At 41.8% G+C, this 15,733-nt stretch overlaps 1 protein-coding gene across 4 annotated transcripts; it reads left to right on the top strand.

The window, feature by feature from the left end:
- The first annotated feature begins 2,464 nt into the window (after nucleotides 1-2,464).
- LOC115352404 (oxidized low-density lipoprotein receptor 1-like) lies at nucleotides 2,465-13,183 on the top strand. Of its 4 annotated transcripts, none has more exons than XR_005934208.1 (6): nucleotides 2,465-4,519; nucleotides 4,848-4,997; nucleotides 6,617-6,768; nucleotides 7,733-7,851; nucleotides 8,130-10,223; nucleotides 12,453-13,183. XR_005934208.1 is itself a non-coding variant. In XM_030040532.2 (6 exons), exons 1-6 carry the CDS (start codon nucleotides 2,746-2,748, stop codon nucleotides 8,290-8,292), a joined length of 783 nt encoding a protein of 260 aa, XP_029896392.1. In that variant the 5' UTR covers nucleotides 2,466-2,745; the 3' UTR covers nucleotides 8,293-11,356. The 4 variants fall into 4 exon arrangements, 3 of the variants coding, with proteins under 3 accessions (XP_040985456.1, XP_029896392.1, XP_040985457.1); XM_030040532.2 differs by lacking the exon at nucleotides 12,453-13,183 and having other exon boundaries at nucleotides 2,466-2,845; nucleotides 4,421-4,519; nucleotides 8,130-11,356; XM_041129523.1 differs by lacking the exon at nucleotides 12,453-13,183 and having other exon boundaries at nucleotides 2,760-2,845; nucleotides 4,224-4,519; nucleotides 8,130-11,356.
- The last annotated feature ends 2,550 nt before the right edge of the window (nucleotides 13,184-15,733 follow it).

Here is a 15,733-nt window from a genome sequence, read left to right as displayed (position 1 = left end):
ATCTATCTATCTATCTATCTATCCTAGTCTACTACTGGAAGAAGGTTTCTGAGTCCTGGTGGACAAATAAGAAACATAGAAACATGAGCTATTAGCTTTGTATTTACATGGGAATTGCCCAATACTCTTTTTTGCCTCTTTCTCCTTAAACTCTTTTGTGTATTATAGGTGTTTTAGAACAACAGACCCAGCAGAACTGTAAAATAGCCTTTCTTGTATGTACAGCTTTTAAAACTGGTGGGATTCAATTTGGAAAAGAAGTGCAAATTACCAACGTTTTTCAGGGGATTTTTATTATCAGTGTGATAATTCAATAGATTATGGCTTGATTTTTAACTGAAATTTAGTCTCATGAGAATTTTGAATTCTAGAAGAATCAAACTGGAGAAATATCAGATAAAGTGATAAAAAATTTCTCTAAAGAGAAAGCAGCAGTGTGACATGAAACAGTCACCCCTCCAAAAGCATATCATAAGTCATTCTTGCTGAAACTTATTGATCACTCTTTTTCTATTTCTATGGCATTGCCATTAATACTGTGCTTCCAGTAATCCACCTATGGCCCTGCTAGCCTGTCATTCAACGGTGGTTTAAATTTTTCCACATTCCCCTGCTATTTTGCCTCAATTATCTCAGTATTTTATTTTTATTTGTTTTACGTTATATTGAAGTGACTTTTCTCTTTCATATTTCCCCCTTGCCACCCTTCAAAAGGTTTTAAAAATGTGACCAGACCCTTACAGAACTGCTAAAGCAAACAAAAATATCCCATCATTGACTTTTTTCTGTTCTTTGTGATTGTTTAAAATCTAAGGGTCCATTCCATAGTAAGCTATGTGGTTTGAACATACCCTTCCTTGGATGCCAGAGAAAGCAGACTGTGGTATGGACAGAAAATACTTCCGTCCTCTCTGCTTCCCTGTTCTGGTTGTATCAAGGGATGTATCTCAAGCCTGTTCTAACTTTTATTTCCTAGGTAGCATGATCTTAACTGGGAGTAAAGCTTCTTAATGAGCTGAAAAAATGTTGTTGTACTGCTCTTAGAAGTTGTTGAGAAATTGCTGCTTGTTGCCTATTACTCTTCAAAGGAGTATTCCACTACAGCCAGCTTGATTAGTCATACCCAATACTTCCCCATGGGCATTTAGAAATGTAAAATATGAAAACACATTTGGGGCTCACAAGGACCCCTGATACTTTTGCAGGTGTAGTAAGACATTATCAAAGCTTTCATGTATTTTACACTGAATAATGATAATCCAAAAGGGCTCTGTTGTTTGTAAAACAAAAGCAGATGATTTTTTAATAAACTGTGCATAAAGAAGCAGAACGCTTCCCTCCCACGTTTCGTGCTCTTTCCACTGAGGACATAAGGGTTGACAGAAAGTGTGACAGAGGGTTCAAAAGCAGCAGCTCATTGGAGGCAGCGTAAGGCGCTCCTGTAAATTAACATGTATAGGTCTATACGTGTTTGCCCAGATGCTGGAGTCTAAGTCATTGCGCTCAATTTTTCCACTGTAAGGTAAAAGGCTGGGAATGCCTTTTGCTCTGTACCTGGGGAGCTTAGATCTCCAGCAGTCTGGGGTTGGCAAAGCCCCCGGTGAGTTGCAGTGCTGGGGGGTAATATTCTGTGCTACCTGGTGCTCATCCTCGTTCCTGAGCTAACAGCTGGCGAGACCAGCAGTTCTTGGGCTGCGTGTCCTACAGCAGGGTGAAATAAAACTGAAAATTCAGATCTCAATCCTGTCATTTTGCCAGCAGACCTAGAAATACCAGGAAACACAGGACCAGTTAAGTTTCTCCATCCTATTCCTAGCGCTCAAAGTTCGAGCGAGCATGGTGCAGGTGCTCAAGCTGACAGGTGACCCTTCCTTGGATGCAGCGGCAGCCCTAGTGCAATGGCATGCTGCTGCGCTCTGTTAATCACTCTTGCTAAAAGGCAGTGATTATCACATGTGACTGTGCCTGGACTGCTTCCAGCCCAGAGCTAGTCCAGGAGCACAGCATCACATTCTGGTACATGAGTTTTCTACCCAGATTCCCCATAAGTTCAGCAGATTTCTTCGACTCATTTCCTTTTATGGTGCAGACATATCTGGAACGGCAGCTGGGAAACCTTCATTCATTTCTTTGTGTCCTAGGAATGGGCAATGGCTGTGACAAGTCAATGTGCTACCCCACCAGGACAAGTGCGATGTGCTTACAGACAATAAGCAAAGGGGATCAGTATATTTCTCGTTTCATTTTACCTCCAGTCTTCCTGTGCCACTTGAGAGATCGAGGAGCCCCTCCAGCTGAATTTGCTGAATATCAATCACTGTATAATAAAGCTAGGAAACAAACACCCCTGCTGCTGAAAAACTTCAAGGAAGTGTTTAGACTTCATCCAAAATTAATGTAATTTCCTCTTCACCTCTCCCCTTCCTTCTTTTTCTTCTACAGAAAGGATGTACCCCCAAATTGGGTAACTCTATGCATCTGTTCCAGGAACTGAGAACTGTGAGATTTCCGTGCCCTGTTGCCCACAGGAGATTTAAATACTGTTCTGAGACTGTGCTTCACGTAAACAACCCCCAGTATCACTGTGTCATGAAATCCTTTAGTATGAGCCAAAAACCCCTTCTGACTTTTGCATGAATCATTCTGTTAGCTCCAAGTGACACTGACTGTTCATTTGATCCCAGCCAGAACCTTATCCCTGTTTCTCCTGTGGGAGCAACAAAACTTTTGAATTCTCCTGTAACCATGCCAGAAATGACAAGTGAAGAAGTGACATATGCAGACCTGAGGTTCATAACACTGGAAAAATCCCAGGACCAGGAGCTCCAGACTGCCAGAGCAAAAGGTAGTGGTGGTGTTGGGGGGCAGTTCTCTCCAAGGCAAACTCTCACCTTGGAGAACATTCTTTATGTGACACTCAGAGGAGGATGAAGCATCTTGGCTTCTGGGAGCCCTTTGTACTCAAATCTTCTAAGAAATCAGAGGGAGAAAAGAAAAAAGGCAGGAGGTGAAAAAGAATGGAAGGATGGAGAATGTGGAAAAACTGTTTAGATTTGAGAGGAGAGATATAATTAAGGTTGTGGGATGCAGTTACGTAAAAACAAACATCTTCCAATAGATGTTAAGTCTCAGCTCCTGGAACTTAGTGAAGTAATCTGCCTAAGGGGCCTTGCAAAAGTCTTTCGGCTTTACTTATTTAAATCTGACTAACGGAATGAAGTAAATGCCAGGGGAAAAAAAAACATTTTCTCTCAAGGGAAGGAATAGATGGACAAATACCTTTTTGTACTTAAAAATCATAAAAATTATGCTACATAGCTTCACAGAGGAAGGGAGGAATGTGGCTGATCCCAAATTTATATTTTTTATGCGATGCATTAGTGCTTTAGAATCCTTCTGTATGAAAGGTAGTAGCAAAGCAAAGAGATGTTATGTTCCAGCCTGACTGAACATCTGGAGATGAATTTGATAAAGTTGATGATAATCTAATATATTAAAGAGCTCTTTCTGAAGGAAATTTCCCCTTATTAGCTAGCCAGTGTTTGCCTCATTTTCACCTTTTGAGGGGTCCTTGAGTTTTATACTTGGAGCCTGAAGCTGAACTCACAGTAATCTAGTAGAGTTCTTAACTGTTTGGTTAGAGTTAGGGATCACAGGGATAAAAGGCAGAAATACCACAGGCTGGTATGCCAGTTATTTCTATTAGTGCCTTCAACATAAGTATTGCCACAGAAATGTCATACTGGAGTCTAATAAAAGAACATAAAACTCTCAAATTGGAAGCAATCCTTTCCTCTGTGTTTTGGGGCTCTGTGTGAGTTCACGCGGGTGTTTGCATCTGCCCACATTGCAAGAATGGATGTGTGCATTTCCAAGTGTGAGACTGTGTTTCTGTGTGACTGCGGGTATATGGTCTTATTCACCTCTGTATGCCCTAATTTTAGATTATTTTACAGGGACCTGGCTTTCATTGGTGACTGTTTCCGAGGTTATTTTCTGAAAAGGCAAATTCATTCCCAGTTTGGCAGGTTAGGCACTCAAAAGTAAAAATACCCCAATACCTGGTTGCATATGAAAATTTCAGCCATGTTGTAAGCACAAATACTTCCTAGATGTTCTTTTCTCACATATGAAATTCTGTGCTGTTCAGCTTTATTTGTCCAATTCGTTTTCTTTTAAAAGCTCCCAGCTAAGCTGGTCTCCATGGTCTGCTCCCTTCCCAGCCCCCAACTCCTAAGGAGAACTGGCCACAGCCAAACGATGGGACAATTTTCATAATGTAATACCATGTACCAGTCTGAAACTCAGCAATTCACTGGGCGGACTACTGGTCATGTTGTCTTGTGCAACGTAGGAGCTGCAGGTACAAAGATGAGAGGTTCCTGTTCTTGCTGCTTTTCCTTCTTTTTGTCTATCTCAGATTCCCCCAGTCCATCTCCCTGTTGGAGGCTGGCTACAGCGGCGCTTGGGGTCTTCTGCCTAAGTTCAGTGGTAGCTGCAGGAGTCTTGGCTACCAGGTGTAAGTATGGTCACAGAAGTGGTGCTCAGAGTTCAGTATGAACAACTAAAAGTCCAGGAAATTAGTTAAGGAAAAGGATTAGCCTAGGGGATTAACAATGCAAAAAAATGTCCCTTACTGGAGGAGTTTACCCACTCAAGAGATCTCCCAGTCTTTGAATTGGGACATATTACATCTTGCTCATAAGTGTACATGACCTGTATGTAGGTCAAGTATATTCAGTCATGGGGAGGTATGTGTGTCTTTGGTAAGTTTCTTCAGGTTGTATTGAGCAGTTTAGCTTTAATATTAATGGAACAATTTCATTCTTGTTTCGCTGTGATTCAAGTCATCCTGGTCTGCCACCTTGTGCATGAAAGGGATGAAAACTTCACCCTGCAAAAGGCAATTATGGAAAGCCTCAACCAGCAGCTGGAGCTCCTCCAGGCTCAGAATTTGAACTTGACAGAGACTGTAAAGCAACTTGCCACCTCCAGAGGTACATAGTGGTGGGAAGATGGTTCCATTGCATTATGGTAGCCACAGATTGGGTTTTTTTCTATCAACCACATTGAAAGGAAAATCAAAATCTCTAAACCTGCCCTAAATTATTTAATTTAAAAACAAATTTTAACCAAAAGTCAATCAAAAGGCTGCATTTCCATTTTGATCAAGTATCAGTCTTTCTGAAGTATGTTTATTGAATTTTTGTAATGGAGCTGGTTTACACCCTAACCCAAACATTTTAATTCAGAAAATACCACGATAATGACACTTTAAAAAAAAAAAAAGTTTCTAATAGGTAAATTCATTGATGTTACCATTCCTTCTTTCACAGTCAGTTTCTGATGGAAAATTCATACTGGCTTTAATTGTCTGGAATGCTTTGACTCCATAAGACAGCTTGATTCTGTTATGCAGTCATGGATGCAGCAGTGTAAATACTGCTGCTCTCTACCAAATGGGATTGTAATCACTGGCTTTAACAGTTTACAGACTATATGCTGATGGTATCTTTTTTTTCTTGTGCAAAATAATGGTGTGAAACTTTAATGATGGGTGAGCTGAATATGCTAGATTATCATATAGCAGAGGGAAGAGAATCATAATAAATTAACATCTTGTGAGAGAGTGGCAAGGTTATTATCTATGTAAATGTCTGCATTTGAATTAGCAGAAACCAGAAGCTACTTGTACTGTGCTGTGCTACCTATTGCACCCAGCATCAAGTCCTGGCATTCCCAGCTGGCATTGTTTTGTTACAGTATAAAATGGTCCTGTGAACCGTAGAGCAACGAACATGATTCACCCTATAGTTGGGACCCACTTCCCAGAGATCTCCAAAATATTTTGTCTGGCAGGTCTTTTTGCTGCTTGCGATTATTTCATTTTCCAACTAGAAATGGAGTTCCCCAAATGGTGCAAGAGTGAAAGAAAAATCCAACATTTTGAGTTCTTCCTGGCTTTAGTGTTACTTAGGGTTGCAACAGGCAACAAACAGAATAATGTGGCAGAAAAGAGTCAAAATGCAGCTGTCAGAAAGGTATTTTCTTTAACAGCAATGGGCTCACTATCTTTCACTTTGGCTGGCCATCACTATCTGACATCTGTGCACTGAATCCACAGCAAGTATGAAATGCTATCAGAAAAGTTAAAGTATAAGTTGCTTTGTAAAGCATATAGCAGGGAAGAGCTGACCCTGATGTTAACAAGAAGTTAAAAGTAAGTTCACATGAATGAAGATGTACCCATATGACTGGAAGTCTAGGTTTTCTTTTATGTCCACCTAGATCCATGTGTCTGTGACCATGGCTCAACCTTCCAAAATTTCCTCTATTTGTGTTTTACTAGCACCCTCCATGTTTGCTAGTCAGACTCAACAAATCTTTATTATTTGTTTTTCTGATTTTCATTTAGAAATGTTTTTCTGGTCTTCTGGCAACTGGATTTATTAAGTCTCCACTGAAGACATGAATTTAGCTGCAGAATGAAGGAGGACTTTTTGCTCCTTTGCAATAGAGAGGCTGAGCACTGCTCTAGTAATCCTGCAGGGATCCACTAGATCACTAGAGACTGCTCTCACTGACAAACCTGATCAGGTGCTCTTTTGTTTTCAAGGACATAAATGTATTCCTTGTCCTGAGAACTGGCTACAGTATGGGGAGAACTGCTACCACTTTTCAAAGGAATGGAAAACTTGGCAAGAAAGCAAGGCTCAATGCTCTACTCTGGAGTCCAGGCTTCTTAAGATAGAGAGTAAGGAAGAGCTGGTAAAGATTTTTTTTTTCTCTCTCTCTAATTATACACTTCGCATCTTACTGTGGCCTGAACAGCCACTCCAGCCCTCCACTGGTGCATTATGCTATGGTGTGTGTGTGCTGGACCAAGTGGCAAAACCTGCCCATGACGCTTTGGAGCCCCTCTACTTGTACTGTTGCCGTACCCTCCCTGGTGCATCTCTACTGACTTCAGGGGACTTAACTGAGACACACTAGCCTGGGTCTACATCTAGATCCTCATCCCACCTCAGGGCAAATATAGCTGAGCTGGTACTGGTTGGCAACTCTTTTGCTGTCTTGCTGGAGCAAACTATTTAGCAAACGTCAGAAACCTGGCCTTCAGCTTCTTGCTGTCCACAACTAGAAAGCTCGCTGGCCTTGCCTGCTCCCTGGCCTCACCTGCTCCCTGGCCTCTTCTCCCACATGAGCAGAAGAGGATCCATATCTTTTTCTGACTCCTAAGTTGCAGATGAAGCAGCAGATAAAGCACAGCCAGAAGAGCTCTTTGCTGTAAAGGAATTTCTACCCAGACCCTTAATGGCAATGGGTTTATGTCTTGAACTCCGTGGTTTTATTGTCTGTATTTTCAATTTCCTATGTACAATGACAGCAGAAGATGCAAAGGCCTTCTCCTGCCTGACTTATGCAACCGGGGTGTTGGAAGGAAGTCATTATCCTATACCCATTACCCAGCTATGTGCAGGCTTCGGTTATCTCAACTGTTGTTTTAGCTGAGAGCTGCTGAAAGCTCTCGGTAGGTTCATTTTCCTTATCTCCAAAACAGCACTGACTGCCAGGAGTAGGAGGCACTGCCCAGATTCATTTGTGAAATAAAGTCTGTTACGCACAGGTGTGAGCAGCTCGCTTTCATTTGCCCCTCTCCTTTTCCAAATCAGAGGCCGTTATGCCTGAAGCAGGGATGTGATTCACAGGCTTTGCATTTATTTCTGTACAGGACTTCACAATGCGATCAGCACAGTCTTACAGTTCTTACTCTTTCTGGATTGGGCTGTCCCACAATGGATCTGAGGGGCCCTGGCTGTGGGAGGATGGATCAGCTTTCTCCCCTGATCTGTAAGTCGCTGCACAGATAGAAGCAGACCATGTCCAGGCGTACTTGTTATGAGCCAGGACCAGCAACTTTTAACTGCTGCTCAGTAATCGCCTGTCCACCCGCCTGCTTACCAGCAGACAGGTTACCCATCACTCGCTCACTTACCAACCTAGGCAAGCCCCCGTCAGAGAGCTTGTATACTGTTGTGGGTCAAATGGGCAGCAGCAGTTGGGAATTATTGTATCAGCCTGTGACTTTTTTCCATGGGATGATGAATATCTCTGCTATTTTTTCCCAGGTTTCAGATCCAACGAGCCAGCTCAAGTCCTCTCCTAGATTGTGCGTGGCTTCAAGGTGCAAATATAGACACTGCACGGTGTGGCGAGTACAAATTTTACATTTGTGAGAAAGTGGTGGATCCTGCGGTGGTCGAGAAAGTGAGCTACTCAGACAGGCACTAGTGTGCAGAGCTCTGCAGAGACCCCCGTCCTGGGATACGCCATTGTGGGGGCGAGTTCTGCCCCAGGGTTTGCAATAGGGAAAACAAGTCTGAGCTTAGGTTAATGTAACATCAGGGATAATCTAAGCTTAACTTGCCCGCTGGTGATGCACATCAGCCAGACTCCTTCTTGGGCTTTTTCTTCAACAATTTCATGCCCTCTTTCTTCTTTCAGTCCTTGCATTCTTGTGTAACCACTTCTATCCACTTCTCATAAATTCCTTTCTAAATGAACCATAATTAAGTATATGATTCCAGAACTCTATTTTAAAGATTAATACCTGTCTCCCAGAAACAGGAATCAATGACCGTTTGTAAGAACAACACATCATGTTTTCAAAATCCATCCACTGGGTATTCACAGATGTGAGCTCCCAATTTACAATAAATTTCCAAATATTTTATTTAATTTCACTCCTCACATACTGATAACTAGAAAGTACAGCAGAATCAGAGCCTGCATTAAAAGACAAATAAAAATATTTATAGTTCTTCTGGTTAGAGAGAAAAGCTTTCAAATGCGATTGTATGCCCTATGGGCTCAAAAAACAGAAGGCAAAGATGGAACACATATTTATTGAGGAAAATCAGCAGTATTTAATGCCCAGGAATGCCAGTCCAGCTGCTAGTGGATTGTTCTGCTGCATCGAGTGTTAGAGGGGAAGGTGCATTCCTCTAAGATATCTGTCTTGATAATTATCCATGTCACATCTGATCCGATTCTTTGATTTCTCAAATCCATTTTCCATTCTGTTGCAGAATTTCACAACGAATAAATATTGCTGCTACTGACCTTTTCTGTAGTGTGTCTTTTTAGTAAGTCACTGTGCACAGTAGGCTCAACAACTGTCAAGTACAGGGCCTTTAATGATGCAAAGCCTCCTGCCGCTTTGCTGCTGTTTAGGAGGCTGTTCAAAGAGAAGGCTGCATCAAAGAGAGCATCTCTTTTCTACGGCACTAGCAAACAATAGAGATCTTTGAAATCTCTCAGGAGCAGTCACGTTTATCTTTAGGACTTTTGTTCCTGTGTGTATATGTACTAATTTGAGCCATTCAATGAAAACTGAACTGTAAGTCAGGGAAGGTGGAGGTATTTAGGCAAGCCTCTAATTATGTTTATTTCAGACATAAAGCCGTGCATCAGAAGTCTGCAGTAGCAACAGCCAACAAGTGTGCTGCATCCCTCACTAAATGAGTGTTTAGCAATATGGCAATTATCTTAATTATGGATATGAAGAAGTAATTTGGAGGAGCAGGGACAACAGAGAGCGTCTTGCCACACAGCTATCTCCTAGTCTGGAAATACTGCATTTTCTAAGTCTAAGCACGGGGCCTCAGCAGCCGCGGAGATACTACCTGGGATCCCAGTTCTGACTGATCTACAGTGGATGCAGGTACGATGCGAACGATGGGAGGGGTAACCCACCCAGAGCTGTTGTTCTAACACACGCAGGACATGGTGGGACGCCCTGTCTTATAACCCTTGATAATACAAGAAGGTCTTAAAGATCACACCATGAGGAAGCGGGAGAGCCCTCACTGAGGGACTGGTATGAGGAGGAGCCGGTGAAGAGCTGAAGCAGTGAGTGAACCTGATGTGAGGGAACTGGTGTGATGGGCATGGGGTCGGCGGACCAGTGAGGGGAGCAATGGTTGATCATAGGGGCCTGGCTGAGGGAAAAGTGTTGCATGCAAAAAGCCCTGGTATTATGGACTGGGAGCGAAATGCTGAAGAAAATGAAGGAAGGAAATGTTGAATGAAAGTCTGCTGTTCTGTACTGCATTTGGGAGAAGAATCCATTAGCCTGTCTTGTCCCCCTGTCCAAGACATGAAGCACTGGTCCCTGTGCCTGGCTGCTGAATACACAAGCTCAGGAACTTATAAAACAAGGGGTAAGTTCCTAGTCCTCATTGCTGTCTGGATTTTTTCATTTTATACCATGTCTTCATGCCTCAATGACTTGTAATTAGAACCTCTACATGATGAGCCAAGTTGCACTGAATAGAAGAGCACATGGCATCCAGTAATTGCCCTGAGATGTGCAGTGTACAATGTGTTACTGTGTTTGAGTAAAACCTAACCCTGAATTTCCTTGATATGTAGCGTAAATCAGTTCTTGTATTTTGGCTTACACCAGAAGAGAAAAATTTAGCCTTATATGTAAGACCATCACTTAAGTCACAACACAATAGTTATTAAAACAGAGGTCATATCTTTTGTTATATGAGGTTAAAATGTTCAGGACTTTAAAGCAATTCAGAACTAAGCAATTTCATGCACCTATCTTCTGCACTTTACTCTTTCCCGTAGCCACCTACACACATGGGACTATCTTCTAAATCACTCTGTGCATTCTTCATGCAATTCTTCTTAACTCCCTTTGAAATGTCCTCCTCAGAAATCTTTCTCAGATTGCCCAGGGTCCATTAAAGTAGTTGGTTCACAGAAGTCTGTTCTGTGCTGCTGAGTAAAGGGAATATTCTCAGTAAGCAATGAGTTAGAGAAACAGTCTTTCCACTTAGCTTTGCAAGTCATGCTAACCATTGCATTTTGCACAGGTACCTGTGAAGTCTGGTCCTTCAAAATTACCGCAACTTCAATGTTAATTTGTCTTAAGAATGATGTCGTCTCTGCTGTCATTTGGCTGCAGAAAGCATTTAAAACTGACAAAGTTCAAAACCCATCATGCAATCATAGCTTTAATTGAATGAACTGAGTCATTCAAGTCATACAATGCTCATAGGCAGATCTTTAGCTTTTGTTGCACACTGAAAAAGACAAAGGGTGAAAATATTTTTTTGACACCCACCACTAGATAGTAATTAGTTGTTGTCGGTTGTTGCCATAAGGTTTTATTAGCGCAGCCAGTTCTGTATTCTTGATGTTATGTTGTTCACAGTGATAAAAAAATCTTGAGTCTATGATTAGCCTTTTCAGTTCAATACGGTGTCCATTAAAATCAGCATATAAGCACTGTATCCATGCCACATTGTTACAAAACAAGCCTTCAGCTCACAAGCCACTCTCAGTGCTTCTTGGCAAATAATTTCCCTACTGTTCTCAACATGAGTATTCATCTCGTTAGATCTACCAAACTCATGAATGTTATTCTTCATAGTGCCTATGATTTTTAAAGACAAATTGTTCTGTTCACTTAGTTTTCTTACATTGCTTTCAGTTGCTTCATACTGATGTATAGCTGCACAAGTAGCTTGTTTCTCAGCAAAGCTCAGAGATGCAACCTTGAATAGTGTCACAGCTTTACTTTTTAATGAGTTTTCTTCTCTGCATTGTCATGCTCTTTACCCTTGGTGGCAGACAGTCAGTAAACCACCTGCGTTATAAAAACTTCAAGAAATCCAAGTGGGGAAAAATGTTCTTGCCGCAAGATCCCAATACTCATAATTAGCAGAGAAAATAGATGTGTCTCTGATTTCATGTGGAGGCAGAAGTTGCTGTCTTTAAACAGCAGGCCTTGCAAAATATACTGTCATTTTTGAAGTTGCAGAGCCACATGATATATGGAAAATGCTGCTAAATCACCTCTGCTAAGGACTGCTGAGAGAACAAGGAAGCAAGAAGAGAAGCAGAATGATTTACTCAATATATCATAGTAAATGCAGCTGCATATTGGGTGTTTTGAGTGAAATATTTAAGTTTTCTGAGGTTTTCAGTTTTGTTTAAAATGAGCGTTCATGTCCTAGACCTAAAATCAAAGTCAAAGCCATGAAAGATGGTCAAGAGAGTTTTTTTCTGTGCACTTGAATTCTGCAAACAGAGTCAGGATTTTGGGAACCTGCTTTTAAACCTATGCATTCAAGATTGTTTGGTCTAATCTTTTGCCCTCTCTCTAATCTTTGATTGTCTTTCCACCACCATCTCACCCTTAACCCTCTTGGATAAAAGAACTAGTTTTAATGCTAAAAAAAGAAGTCAAAAAGGAAAATTTACTCATCCTCCAGTTCTCTGGTTAGAGTCATGTGGGGATTTCTCCTTTTGCTAAATTAAGATTCCCATCCTGTAAATTTAGCAAAAAGAAACTTGTGATTTTACATTTGAAAACTAAAATGCAGTGCTTGTCTAAATGCTTCCAAAGAAGCCTATTTCTATTTCTGTTTCAGAAATTCAGAGTCAATGGTTTGCAATCACACATATGCCTGCTATCCTGAAAACTGACCTACCCTCCCAGCTCCTCACCATTCTGGAAGCCCACCAGGAAACTGAGCTGGAAGAAATGCTCACTCCTTCGGTAGAAGGGTTGCCCTTTTGCTCTGATTTGAAACAAAAATATTCAGAGTTGTGAAATATTCTTTGGCAGAGAAAGACCACATAAGTCTGATTAAGCCATCAGCAGCAAAGCCAGTATTTCCTCATTATTCAGTATTTCCTGTATTTTATTCCTCTCTCATTCTTTAGATTTATTGGGCTTTTTTCAGAAGAACATAACTAGTAACAGTGGGCACCTGAAACAAACCGACTCAAGTGACATATGGAATTGGACACTCACTTGGAACACACAAATGCACAAGATGCACAGGTGGCCTTTGTGGGTAAAACACTTCCTGGAGATGGACAGTCAAATGACCACACTGAAGTCATGTTTTTTGCTATTTATAATGTCAAATTAAGTTGAACGCTTGTCATAGCACAAATTGTGGTGCAGATTTAATACGAATTGTGTACCTGGAAAGCAGTATTTTGTAGGGGAAAGTAAATAAATAATTAATATCAACTTGGCCATGTTATGATGGCAAAAGTCTTATGCACTTAAAAAAATCTGCATTTTGAAGCATAATTTTACAACCCAAGGAAAAGGAGCAATTTATTCTGCTGTATAAGTAAGACTGCATCACAAATATCACACATTCATAGACCAAGATGTGTCATTGTTGAATGTGGTGGCTCCAGTTGCATCCCTATGCAAAATGCTTCTAGAAATATGCATCAAATTTCTGGTGGACATAATGTATTAAGTGTCACAAAAATACATCAAAACACTTTTTCCAGTCTGTCCACTGAACTCAATTTTCCAACATGAAGTAAAGATCTCAGAGCCACTTTCAAACTTGGAACAATAACAAGGGGATTTTTGTAATCATTGTTTCTACTAAAAAAATGGCAAGAACTATTAAATTGAGCACCTCATTTGAACATGCCCACATAGGTATTGCACAGAGATTTTATTCACTAGAGTCTAAAATTTGAGCTCTTGAAAAACAAACGCAGAATGGTTGAGTTTGGAAGGGACTTCGGATCAGAGGGCTGGAACACCTCTCCTATGAGGAAGGGCTGAGAGAGTTGGGGTTGTTCATTCTGGAGAAGAGAAGGCTCCAGGGAGACCTTCTTGTGGCCTTTCAATATATAAAGGGAGCTTATAAGAAAGACGGAGAGAGAGTTTTTACCAAGGCCTGTAGTGACAGGACAAGAGGCAATGGTTTTAAACTAAAAGAGGGTAGATTTAGCTTAGACAAAAGAAAGCAATTTTATATGATGGGAGTGGTGAGACACTGGAACAGGCTGCCCAGAGAAGTTGTGGATGGCCCCTCCCTGGAAATGTTCAAGGTCAGGTTGGACGGGCTTTGAGCCACCTGACCTAGTGAAGGATTCAGGGCGGGGGGGTTGGAATAGGTGATCCTTAAAGGTCCTTTCCAACCCAAACCATTCTGTGATTCTATGACCTCTGGAGGTCATCTGCTCCAACCCTGCTGCTCAAGCAGGGCCACCTAGAACCAGTTGTCCAAGACTATGTCCAGATCGCTTTTGACTAACTCCATGGAGGGAGACTCCACAACCTCTCTGGGCAAACAGTGCCAGTGTTTGGTGACCCTCACAGTAAAAAAGTGTTTCTTGATGTTCAGAGGGAACCACCTCTGTTTCAGTTTGTGCCTACTGCCTCTGGTCCTGTCACTGAGCACCACTGAAAAGAGCCTGGCTCCGTCCTCTTTGTGCCCTCCCTTCAGGTATTTATATACATTACGAAGTTCCCCTCCAAACCTTCTCTTCTCCAGGCTAGACAATCCCAGCTCTCTCAGCCTTTCCTCATACGAGAGATGCTTCAGTCCCTTCATCATTTTCATGGCCCTTTATTGGACCCTCTCCAGTATGTCCATGTCTCTGTTGTACTGGGGAGCCCAACACTGGACCCAGCACTCCAGGGTGCTAGTAAAGACTGACGCAAAGAAAGCATTCAGTACCTCAGCCTTTTTGAGGTCCTGTGTCACCAGGTCCCTGGTCTCATTCAGCAGTGGGACCACATTTTCCTTAGTCTTCCTTTTGTCACCCATGTACTTGTAGAAGCCCTCCTTGTTGCCTTTGACACCCCTCACCAGATTCAATTCCTTTTGGGCTTTGGCTTCCCCAACCTCATCCCTGCATGCTCAGACAGTGTCTCTGTGTTGCTTCCAGGTTACCTGTCTCTGTTTCCACCCTCTTTATGCTTCCTATTTGTGTTTGAGTTTTGCCAGGATCAGCTTGTTCACCCACGTAGGCCTCCTGGCATTCCTGCCTGACTTCCTACTCATTGGGACGGACCGCTTTGAGCTTGGAGGAGGTAATTCTTGAATATTAACCAGCTTTCTTGGCCCCCCTCTTCCCTCCAGGGTCTTATCCCATGGGACTTTTCTGAGCAGATCTTTGAAGACGCCAAAGTCTGCTCTCCTGAAGTCCAGGGTTGTGACCTTGCTTTTTACCTTCCCCCCCCGCCCCCCCCCGCCCCAGGATCCTGAACAAGGTACACCAGATACATTTACTTAGATTTAGAAAATCATCCATTCCAAAAGACAGTTAATATATAATACCGAAAAAATGTCATTTCCAATACATTGGAAAATTCAGTTTCCCATTCAGTAATTAATACTTTTCTGAATACCATCACAGCATTCCAGCTAGCAGTGCAGCCATTCATGCCACATTCATTCAATGTGCAGCCATTCATGCCACATATCCATCCTTTCATATGATGAGAAGTGTTAGGTAGAGATGGACATATTCTATGTTAGCTGAAGACTCATGGCCTTCAGATTGCATTCTTGGAAAAATCCAAACACTATTCCCATTCTCCCTGCATAACTGCAATGATGATTATGATAATAGCATACTGTTTATTAAAACTTATTTAACACTGACTTCTGGGCATTCTTGGAAGAATATGTTATTGCATGTAAAGGAAAAGCATCGTTATCTGGAAGTAAAATTTGAACACATCTAAAATTCATATACTATCTCCATCAAGAAGAGAATGAGGATGCCAAGTGATGCTTCACTGCCAAGCCATGAACAAGGGAGCCACATGTCTTTGAGTAGTAAAGTAGAGGAGAGCTTGCCTTGGAGTTTTAGAGGAATATAGAATAACTGAAAGTGAGTGTGCTGAAGAGGGGGCTGGAAATAGTTAAGAGTTATCGGA

Source organism: Aquila chrysaetos, chromosome 17 (assembly GCF_900496995.4).
Source record: "Aquila chrysaetos chrysaetos chromosome 17, bAquChr1.4, whole genome shotgun sequence".
NCBI classification, from domain to species: Eukaryota; Metazoa; Chordata; class Aves; order Accipitriformes; family Accipitridae; genus Aquila; species Aquila chrysaetos.
This window is presented reverse-complemented; position numbering and strand designations above follow the sequence as displayed.

Coding starts and splice junctions, on each gene's coding strand:
- LOC115352404 (XM_041129522.1), top strand. CDS start 4,288: ATGTACCAGTCTGAAACTCAGCAATTCACTGGGCGGACTACTGGTCAT. Junction 4,520..4,847: donor AGGAGTCTTGGCTACCAGGT/GTAAGTATGGTC, acceptor CTGTGATTCAAG/TCATCCTGGTCTGCCACCTT. Junction 7,852..8,129: donor TCAGCTTTCTCCCCTGATCT/GTAAGTCGCTGC, acceptor ATTTTTTCCCAG/GTTTCAGATCCAACGAGCCA.